At 42.6% G+C, this 11,466-nt stretch overlaps 1 protein-coding gene across 4 annotated transcripts in view; it reads left to right on the top strand.

Annotated features, from left to right (window-relative positions):
• LCOR (ligand dependent nuclear receptor corepressor) overlaps window positions 1-11,466 on the top strand; it is a 92,775-nt gene that overhangs the window by 26,934 nt on the left and 54,375 nt on the right. For all 4 annotated transcript variants that reach the window (XR_002908979.1, XM_026650868.2, XM_026650869.2 and 1 more), the window contains one exon: window positions 7,624-7,756. Coding sequence is in view for 2 of the 4 variants with exons in the window: in XM_026650868.2 (XP_026506653.1) it covers window positions 7,624-7,756 (133 nt within the window). In the remaining 2 variants the exon portion in view is untranslated. The remainder of the gene's footprint in view (window positions 1-7,623; window positions 7,757-11,466) is intronic.

Here is an 11,466-nt window from a genome sequence, read left to right as displayed (position 1 = left end):
GTTGCGGCTTGCACATCTACACTGTAGTCAGTGACTGCCCTCCTCTTTGGCATGGAGATGCAGAGCCCCAACATGCAGTCTTGTTCCATATCCTGGGACCTGTTTTTCTCTGAATAAAAAGGCTCATCTACATAGTAGAGTTTTTTGCCACATTTGTAACCAAGTCACAGCCTGGATGTGGAGGAGCACAGTTCTGTCCACACACAAGTTTTGTAACCAGACTGTAGCCATGCTTGCAACAAGTGCTAGCACATGGTCACTGCTCAGTCCATGTGCAGAAATGTGGTTCTGTAATGTAGGCAGGAAGGCTTAACTGTTTCAGTGAAATCTGGCTAGCTGGTCCTCTCGGCTTCGAATTCTTTCTGCAGGAAGTGATCACATAATGTAATATACCATGTGGTCTATTAGCAGGTTCTCCCAGCACACTTTAAAAAAAAAAAGACAAAGCCTTCTTTGCAACAGCTCAAGGCAGTGCGGTTTGTGCAAATAGGAAGTGCCTTACTGTTGTATGTTGCTGGCTCCTAGCTGCTGTTAGCCACAGTGCTCATGACATTGCCACCTTCCACTTATTTTTATATTAAGATTTTTATTAAGGCTCTTGGGGGCACGGGGGGGGGGGGGAAACAGATGCAGAACTGTTTTGAGAGGGGTACCTTGTCTTCCTTTAAGAGACCCCCCGACCAACACAGTGAGTTCTGAATATGATCTGCTTTGTTAGAGTAATGCTGTACTGTTGTGGTAGCTGCTATCATAAGAACAGTATCTGGCCATACTGGGTCAGATCAATGGTCCATCTAGCTTCAGAGGGAGTGAACTGAACAGGGCAATTATTGAGTGATCCATCCTCTGTCATCCAGTCCTGGCTTCTAGCAGTTAAAGGTTTAGGGATACCCTGAGCATTGGATTGCGTCCCTGTCCATCTTGGCTTATAGTCATTGATGGACCTATCTTCCATTAATTTATCTAATTCTTTTTTGAACCCTGTTATTTCTTTTGGCCTTCACAACATCCCCTGGCAATGAGTTCCACAGGTTAACTGTGTGTTGTGTGAAGAAGTACTTCCTTATGTTTATTTCAAACCTGCTGCCTATTAATTTCATTGGGTGACCCCTAGTTTTGGTGTTATGTCAAGGGGTAAATAACACTTCCATATTCATTTTCTCCACACCAATCAAGATTTTATAGACCTCTATTGCCCTTCAGTCATCTCTTTTCCAAGCTGAACAGTCCCAGTCTTTTTAATCTGACCTCAGGTGGAAGCTGTTCCATACTCCTCCTCATTTTTGTTGTCCTTCTCTGTACCTTTTCCAATTCTAATATATCTTTTTTTAAGAACATAAGAACGGCCAGACTGGGTCAGACAAGAGGTCCATCTAGCCCAGTATCCTGTCTTCTGACTGTGGCCAATGCCAAGGGCCCCAGAGGGAATGAACAGAACAGGAAATCATCAAGTGATCCATCCCCTGTCGCCCACTACCAGCTTCTGGCAAACAGAGGCTAGGGACACCATCCCTGCCCATCCTGGCTCATAGCCTTTGATGGACCTCTCCTGCATGAACTTATCCAGTTCTTTTTTTGAGATGGGGTGACCAGAACTGTACTCAGAATTCAAGCTGTGAGTGTACTATAGATTTCTGTGGTGGCATTATATTTTCTGTTTTATTATCTATCCCTTTGCTACTGGTTACTAACATTCTGTTAGCTTTTTTGACTGTTGCTGCATGTTAGTAGATGTTTTTAGACAACTATCCACAATGACTCCCAGACCTCTTTCTTGAGTGGTTACAGCTAATTTAGACCCCATCATTTTGGTATTTATAGTTGGGATAATGTTTTCCAATTTGCATTACTTTGTATTTATCAACATTGACTTTCATCTCCCATTTTCTTGCCCAGTCACCTGGTTTTGTGAGATTCCTTTGTAACTCTTCACAGTCTGCTTTGGACTTAACTATCTTGAGTAATTTTGTATCATTCGCAAATTTTGCCCTCTCACTGTTTATCCCTTTTTCCAGATCATTGAACAGAAACTGGCTTCAGTATAGATTTTGGGGGACCTTGCTATTTACTTCTCTCCACTGTGAAAACAGGCCATTTATTCCTACCCTTTGTTTCCTATCTTTTAACCAGTCACTGATCCGTGAGAGGTACCATCCCACTTATCCCATGACTCCTTACTTTGCTTAAGAGCCTTTGGTGAGGGATCTTGTCAAAGGCTTTCTGAAAGGCCAAGTACACTATATCCACTGGATCCCCCTTGTCCACATGCTTGTTGATTTCCTCCTCCCCTCCCCCAAGAATTCTAATAGATTATGAGGCCTGATTTCCCTTTACAAAAGCTGTATTGACTCTTCCCCAACAAATCATGTTCATCTGTGTGTCTGATAATTCTGTTTTTTGATGTAGTTTCAACCAGTTTTCCTGGTACTGATGTTAGACTTACCACCTGTAATTGCCAGGATTGCCACTGGAGCCTTTTTATAAAATCGGTGTCACATTGGCTATCCTCCAGTCATCTGGTACAGAGGCTGATTTAAGCAATAGGTTACATATCCCATTTAGAAATTCTATAATTTCATGTTTGAGTTGCTTTAGTACTCTTGGCTGCATCCCATCTGCTCCTGGTGACTTAGTACTGTTTCATTTATCAATTTGTTCCAAAAACACACGAAATGCAAACTCTGTGAATCAAATTCATCCTTGGTGTAGCTCCATTGAAGCCAATGGATTTACATCAAGGATGAGCTTGGCTATCTTGTCAGGAACTGTTACAAGGCTGGGAGGCCCCATCTGTGGAAGTGGAATCAGATGGCGGATAGGCAGATTTGAGAAGGATTTGGGTGAATCTGAATTGCCTATTTAGACAAACAGTCCCACAGAAAATAAAGATACTGAGCAGTCTGGTATTGCTAGGTACAGGGCAAAAATCTAAGCCAAGAGCATCTGCAATTTGGTCCATTTTGTGCAAATTAGGTATGGTCCTCTTGTTCCTGTCCCATTGCTAATACAGCCCTTAGCCGAAAGCTTGGCTGTCCCTGCTGTATTGTGAATATAGCATGCTAGCTTTGTCTTTCTAGTATCAACACATGGTTCCAATTGTGCACAGGACTTGACTGCCATGTACATTGAGTGAGATAAACCTTAAAGTATAGACGTTAATATGCAGCAAATGTTAACTCTTTAGGGTCATTTTACTCTGTGCTTAATTTGTGCCAGGGCTGAATCCTGGCACCTTCAGGCTTGGCAGTTCATAGCCCCGGCATCTCTGGGCCTGGCAGTTCATAGCCCCAGTATCTCTGGGCTTGCATGTCAGTTATGAAAGTAAAAAAAATTGTTTGAGCCCTGGCACCTCTTCCATTACAAATTAAGCTCTGCACTTACTGTATCCCTTATACTGTGTGGCATTTTTAAACAAGTGAGTAGGAAAAATGCAGGACAGGCCACATTTGGACTGTTGGATGGAGTTCTGCTCTCACTGGTCAAAGGAAATTTCAGAAGTAAGTACGCAGGAGGGGAATGCAGCAAAAGAACACTCGAAATAACGTAGGGACTTGAGGCTCCTCATTATCCAAACATGTTAGGCTCGAGGAGGATTTGATTTAAGATTCTGAATATGATGGAGAGGAGAGATGTGCCAAGGCTAAGCTGAGTGTCAGTCATCATAGAATTAGACAGAGTTTATTTATCAAAAGAGTTAAACAGATGGAAGAAGGCGAGAGTGGCTGCAGTAACAGAAATGTGTAGATGCTAAGGCCAGGCACGATCATTATGGTCATCTAGTCCAGCGTTTCTCAAATGCAGCCACCAGGGACTTTTCTTGCAGCCACAGCCTCCAGGGCTGGGGGCGGGGGCAAAGTAGCGGCCACTCCCCCTCCCTCTTGCTCCTGGATGCCTTGCCTTGGTGTTGGTTGCTGGGGCCGCCAGCAGGTGTTGGGCCCTGCTACCCTCTGGAGATACCTGGGGCACAGCACTGGAGGAGCAGGCACCCAGTGGGTTCTCCACCTTCCCAGGGGCGGTGGGGCTCAGGCTTTGGGCTTCAGCCCTGGGGTGGTGGGGTTGCAGGCTCCGGCTGCGCGGCTTCAGGCTCCAGTCCCGGGCTCCGGCTGCGCAGCAGCAGGCCTCAGACTCCGGTGATGAGGCTTCAGGCTCTAGCCCCCCCGCTGCCTCCCTTGGCCCCCCCATCCAGGGCTTAATTTGTTCCCAGGCTTGCCGGGGCTGAGTAAGTCTGCTATGAAAAGTGATACTTATATGTTTGTTAATATCACTTTTCACAACAGATTTATAGCTAGCAATAAATAAATTACAATAATTTGGACATGTATATGTGCATATTTATTGGTTTTTCTAAAGCTAATTAAGTATTTTAGGAAAAAGTGTGAGAGTGGCCACCAGCAAGAGTTGGTGGCCGCACTCTGAGGCCACCAAAAAATTTGTCCTGAGAACCCCTGATCTAATCTGACCTTCACATTGGTATGAATTCATAACTGGTAGCACAGTAACTGAAGGCAGCTAGGAAGGCTCCCTGTACCTGCTGTGTTTCTTAAAAAGTAGATCTTGCTGTCTCTCTCACAGTGTCAAAGGAATCGATATGATCATACTTTTAACTTCCCTGTTAATGCAGTAAAAATAATCCTGTTAGTAGGTTCTCCTCCCCATGCCCACTGTGGGTTTAAACATTACAGCCTCTTTTTGGAACCCTTGGGATTTCCCGTTTATCCCTCCCTTCCTTTCATGATGGCTCTGTGTCATGAAGATCATCCCTCTGGAGGAGAGATGGATGTGGTTGGGCAACGCCACTCCAGAGAAATAACTTGAGCAATGTGAAGTGCTTTCTTTCCCATGGAAATATGGCTCTGCCTATGCAGCATTCCAACCCTTGCTGGTGTCCTTAGCTCCATATGTAACACCAAGTGTGATATTTTTGAGGGGGCTGCAGACAGTGTGGTATATAATCATATATTTTATTACTTCAAGTAAAAGCTCCCTGGAGATTACATTGTTAATTAAATAATAAAGGATGCCATTTCACTTGGCGCATGTGTGTATGTCTTCAGCTGAAGGACAGAGTTTAATTATGAATAGTACTGGTTTGTTTGAACTCTCTTCCTTCCAATAAACTACTTCAACTGTATCTTTATCTGGCTTCTTTTAGGGAGTTCTAGGTTGCAATTTCCATAACAGTGCTGTAATTATTCTGTACTTCTATCACAGACATGAGATTTCAGTCAGCTTGAATGCTCCCTGTACTGCCTGACTGCTTTACACAGTAGTTCTATTCGTTCAGTTCACATCCTTCCTTTTGACGATGTTAGGAAGGGAGCTGGACAGCACAGGGTGGATTGAGTTGGTGCTGTTTTGGTGTAGTTACAGAATTTGAGTTGTGTAATTGAAATTGCAGCCTGGAGGAAACAATTGCAAACACTGTCCAGTTTTATGGTTTTGGTCAGTACCTTCTTCCCCTTTCCAAGCCCTCACTCATCTCCCATCACCATCCCTACTGTTTCTGTCTGGGGGACTAGATGGGACAATGAGTTGATGCACTTCCAGAGATGTATGTTTAAACCCTGATGAGATCAGAAGTAAAAATGATTTTAGTAGTCTGATTCTAGTCCTCTTTTGTCCACATCAGTCATCACATAACTCAGCATGACTAGCAGACTGCGCTCAAGGAAAGCTCAGGATTGGGATGACAGTGGGTGGTGCAGGTCAAGATTGAGGTGCCTTAGCAGAGCTATTTAGGGGAAACGCCTGCCCTTGGTCTTGGCTCTAGTCTGTGCTGAGAGTCTTGCTTTCACAAGCAGTCAGATTCACACACATTTTTTAAAAGGAGAGAAAACAATCTTTCTAACTGAAGTATACTGAAAAGTTTAATGTATTTGTAGCAGTTGTTTTGGAGGATGGAGTGAGGAGTACGCTACACAAATTTGTGGATTATGTGATGTTCATAGGGGGATAGTAAATGCGTTGGATGAGAACATTCAAAAATAAAACAATCTTGTTAAATTGGAGAAATGACCTGAAATAATTAAATGTACAAATGAGTCATTTGGAAGGAATAATGAAATACACAAATATAATAATACCTAGCTTGTATATAGCACAGTTCGTCAGTAGATCTCAAAGTACTTTACAAAGGAAGTCAGTATCTTTATCCCCATTTTACAGAGGGGGAAACTGAAGCACACAGAGATGAAGTGATTTGCCTAAAGTTACCCAGCAGGCCAGTGGCAGACCTGGGAAGGGAACTGGGAGTGCACTCCAGTGCTCTATCCACTAAACTGCACTGCCTCTTTCATTTAAAGTGCCTTTGTATATAGTGGGAGATAACTGGGAAAGGTCTACCAAACTCTGTGGCACTGGCAGCTTCCCAGAATCCAAAGAGTTGCACCTAATTTGTATAACACTTCACACTTTTTAAAATGAATTTGTCATAACACCTTCCTTGCACCAAACAATGTAAAATATAACATGAACAAATATCAACTCAAACTTACAATCTGCAAAAATGACATTTAAAAAGAACTACCCGGCATTCTTATACACGCCACGCACACGGATGTACCCAAAAGGGAATATGCCTTCCAGCTCAACCAATCTACTCAGAGACAAAGTAAATATAGAACATTATTATGTATAGGAGAACCCAGCTAATTCTTACTTTGCTAAACTGAAAAGCTGGTAATTTGCAAAATCCAGTGGTCTCCACCCATTTTATAGCAAAGATTTAATAGACAGTGTGTGACTATACTACAGTACAACTGATATAATTAAGGTTTGCCAAATAATTCATACCAACTGCACTTTTAAAAATAAATGAACAAATATACTTCTGGACTTTTGACTAGGTTTTTTAACTACAGTTTTCTATTTTTTTTTATTTTTTTTTTAATAAAAATTGTAGTGACACATGCACACCCCTCTCTCTATTGTAATGAAGCTTTTTGTTTTGGAATGTTCTTGAAACCAACCAGCTGCTCTCAGTTGAATTGTAAGAGGGATTTCAAGAGCTTGTGAGTCTTCTGTTCATTCCAGTTTTATGGCAATATTGTGAATCTAGAAGGTTATTCTCCATTTAAAAGTTGGTGTTATGTATCTTGCAACAGACGGTGCTCAGTTCATGTTCAGTTTGCCTGGAAGCTGTGCAAAATGTGGGGGCGGGATGAGAATTATTTTCTGTGTATTCTATCATCTTATATTTCATATAGAACTAAAAGTTCTCAATGAAAATTAAGAGTTTGAAGCCAGTTTCTTGGCCAAATGCAAGGTGAAATATTCAGCCTTTTCTCCTTCCTAGGTATCCCTCATTTCCTCTACTGCTGTCATACTAGGAAAAGCACTGGTTACCCTCTTTAGGTTTATATTTAATATTTTGGCCTTTCCAACATACTGCATTTCATGATTTTGTTGTTGTTGATGTGACTTAAGGTTTAAACCTTAATTATCAAGATGGGTCTATTGGGTAGGCAGTCATTGCATAACTAAAAGTTTTGGTTGAAAAACCTCTTTTTATAATGGTGCTGGTTTAAAGAGTGCTTCATAGCTGTGAGTGATTTATTAATGTGGTAGGGGGAGAGAGCTTACAAACATTTCATTTCATTACTTTTTTTTTTTTTTTTTTTTCAGGAACACCTACTCAGTCTGGATGAGCCAGCTTCAGAAGCTGGGCAAGAAGCTCTACTTAGACAAGAGCAAGCAAAAATCATTCGGTTTGAGAGGCAAGCAGAAGAGTTCCTCAATGCAGTCTTTTACAGAAAAGGTTGGTCTTAGTGAAAGAATGGCATCTCTGACCTGGCCCTTTGCATGCAGTACTAGTGTCTCAAAGACGGGCTGTTGGAGTTTTCAACATTCATTCGGTGTTTTCAGTTACTTTACCCCTTTAATGTGTTTAGTTTTAGAAAAGGGTAAAGAGAAAACCATCTTCTCTCTGAAGGGCTGGGAGAGACACCTATTACAAGTCGTAAAGCCACCCTGGCAGGAGCACTGGGTTGTTTTTGTGTGGTTTTGGTTTTTTTTGTGTTTTGAGGGAGCTGTGTTCAATATTTGCCCAATGCAAGGGTGAGTGGGGAGTTGGATGGAAAATAAGTGGTCATTAGATCCATTCTAGTGCTGTCTCTGTTCTGCAGTCAGCATTGTTAAAGCAGCGGTTCTCTAACGGTGGTCTGTGGTGACCTTCCCAGGGATCCACAGTATTAAATGCTTTGAGGACCATGTAGTTATCAGCACAGTAAGAGTTGAAGAATCACTGTGGTAAAAGACAACAGAGGGTCCTGTGGCACCAAGAGGTATTCAGATTATGCTGTTCTCCCTGGAAGGCTGGAAACTCACTTCCACAGCCTCTGCCAACCTGGGAAACAGGAGGCCAGAAGTTGCCTCTAAACATGTCTTGAATGTACTTCTCAGCATAACCCATGTGTGCAAATATCTGCCAAATCAATAATTCCACATTGGCTCTGGGTGGCTGACAATATAAGGCCTATGTTTAAAATAACCAAATTAGAAATTGCTGTAGCCAGTCAACATCCTGCCCTTCTATTAACCATCTATTTAAGGCATTTTAAATAGATAACCATATTTTAGCCCCTCTTTTATGACTATTACCAAAGATGAATAAATATGAATTGTATATAATGATCTATCGCATAAAATACATAAATCTTGTAGGATGATATGAAGGTTGGCTATTTCATTACTAAAGTCATAGTTGAGATAAAGTTTTAATTCCAAGCTCCTCTTTTCAGTGGCTTTGACTTTTTTGTTAAAGGCAAAAATTGCTTTTTGGGTTTAAATTTCTCATGTTCATTCTCAATCCAGAAATAATTTTAAAAAATTAGCCTGGAAGAAATCTGTTAAACCCCTTCCGAGTTATACCGGGATGGAAACAGGTAGTTTTTCAAGTGCTTTGCACTTGTATAAGTAAGATTGAATTGAAAACTTCAAATGTGGCATGTACATAGGTCTCAATGAAGAATGAGCACCCTCCTAATTTTGAAAAAACGATTGGCTAATACAATAAAATATTAGCCACTGAAAATAATGTGCTCTGCATGTGCAATACATTTTTTTTTTTTTTTGGGTAACAGATTTTAATAGACAGAGTGTGGATATCCAAATAGACATGTGAAAGAAGTATCCACTGAGATGTATTTACTGATATAGGGCTTAGTTCTTCCCTGCATCTGACCTGTAGTTCTCTGATGCTGAACTGCCAAGTCCTAGCAACACTGCCATAGAGGGATTGCTCTAACTTACACCACTGCCATAAGCTCCACACTAGTGGAGGATAGGTGTGGCAGAGCTCTGGAGCACCTGTGCTCCCCTATACTGAGGGGAGAGATAGAGTTCCCTGTGCAAAGAGAATTTGCCACAGTCAACTTGTAGCTCAAGCAGACTGAAGAATGCAGCTCATTGTCTGTCTTGGCCTTTGTTTAGTGTGTGTTTGTGTTTGGTTTGTTCAGCTACATGACAGTAACAGCATGCTTACCAGCCTGGCAGTGTCCTGGGCTTGGCGGGGGCTGCAGCCGGGGCCGCACGCCTCGGTTCCACAGCTTCCACCAGGGGCTGTAGCCGGGGCTGCGCGCCTCAACCCCGCAGCTTCCGCTGGGGGCTGCAGCAGGGACTGTGCATCCCTGCCTGGCAGGGTCCTGGGCTTGGCGGGGGCTGCAGCCAGGCCATGCGCCATAGCCCCACAGTGTTCTGGGTTTGGCAGGGTTTGCAGCAGGGGCCGTGCGTTCCAGCCCCGCGGCTTCTGCCAAGGGCTGCAGCTGGGGCCACGCACCCCTGCCCGGCGGCTGCACTGGGGGTCATGTGCCCCCCTTGCAGCTTCCCAGGGCCATATGCCCCCCTGCCGTGGCCGAGGCTTAGCGGGGACTGTATTTGGGGCCATGCACCCCTGTCCCGCAGCTGCGGCCAGTTCTGGAACGGGGCCTGTGTACCCCTTGTGGCTGCGCCCCTGCTGCAGCCACTGGAGCCGGGGCTGTCAGTTCCCCCGCAGCTCCCAATGGGACTCCATTCCTCCCCCTACCTAGCCCTGCCCCTGGTTAACGGACAGGTCACAGGCGCCGTGAATTTTTGTTTATTGCCCGTGACCTGTTCGTGACTTTTACTAAAAATAACCGTGATAAAAACTTAGCCTTACTCATGGACTATGCTTTAGACCATTTATGTAGTCCACCAGTCTATAGCATTTTTCTTTCTATTTGAGAAAATTCTAAGCTTTTGTTAGATGTGTACTTTTATTGTAAAAAATTATTTAATTTTCTAATTATTAACCAATGGTACCCAAGAGAAGTGTCCATTTGGCTTCAAGAGACAGTGCAGCTGCATCAGCAAGACTTCTGCTGCTTGCTGTTATGCTCAACTCTATTCTTCTTTAGCGTTTAAATTTGAGAATTGTTTGTAGAATGCTTTGAATATATAAAGTGCTATATAAGTGCTGAGTATTTTATTTGTATTTATCATTTATATTCAGTAGTTTGTGCTCTTCTGTCCTAATTCTTTATCATGAGTTAATGAGATTATCTTGAGCCACTCTACCTTGGAAGGCACATGACAGTGTCTGTGCCTTTAAAGCTGCAGGTTGGAGTGATGTGTGACTGCGGGTGTATGTTCTGTGTCTTCTCTCCTTATCTGGAAATGTTAATTGATCCAGTTATAAGCTATACCCCATGTTGTGGGCACTCTATATCTGCATGTAATCCACCTCGTGTGAAATTTCCCCAGGCAGCTTTCATGTTTTTGAAGAGTTCTGCATCGTCCCATGTATACCTTGAGGGGATGTGTCAAAATATTTGCTGCCAGTGTCTGGGTCTGAGATCTAGGCTTCAAGAACTTTGACTCTTTTTACTCTCTTTGGACATATCTTGCACATCCTTCAATAGGCCTTAATAAAAGCTTGAGGAAAAAGAAGATCTCACCTGAGGTGAAAAGAGCCTTTATACGTCCTCTGTGTTACAATGTAAGCCTCATGAATCTATCTTGTCTGTTTCCTGTATATTATGTACCTAAAATCTTAGGTACATCTCAGCCCAAGATAAACTCCTGGTGTTCCCTGCCCTTTACAGGAAAACTTCCATAAAGGGCTAGTATAATGTACAGAAATACATTAAATATTTACATAAACCTTTCAGAAGTTTAAGACTATTATACCAGTATAAGATTATGAAATGTGATTGTATAGTGAACTAAACTTCACAGGGAGTAAGATGTTGTTGGTATTATTTATTTAGGGTTAGATTGTGGCTTGCTATATGCACCATAGAATCATAGAATATCAGGGTTGGAAGGGACCTCAGGAGGTCATCTAGTCCAACCCCCTGCTCAAAGCAGGACCAACACCAACTAAATCATCCCAGCCAGGGCTTTGTCAAGCCTGACCTTAAAAACCTCTAAAGAAGGAGATTTAAATCATGATTTAAATCACTAGTCAGGAAGACTTGATTTAATCATGGATTTCTATATAAAAGTGCA

Source organism: Terrapene carolina, unplaced genomic scaffold (genome assembly GCF_002925995.2).
Source record: "Terrapene carolina triunguis isolate 2854851 unplaced genomic scaffold, T_m_triunguis-2.0 Scaffold95, whole genome shotgun sequence".
Lineage (NCBI taxonomy): Eukaryota > Metazoa > Chordata > Testudines > Emydidae > Terrapene > Terrapene triunguis.
The sequence above is the reverse complement of the archived record's forward strand: the minus strand, read 5'-3'. Positions and strand labels throughout refer to the sequence as shown.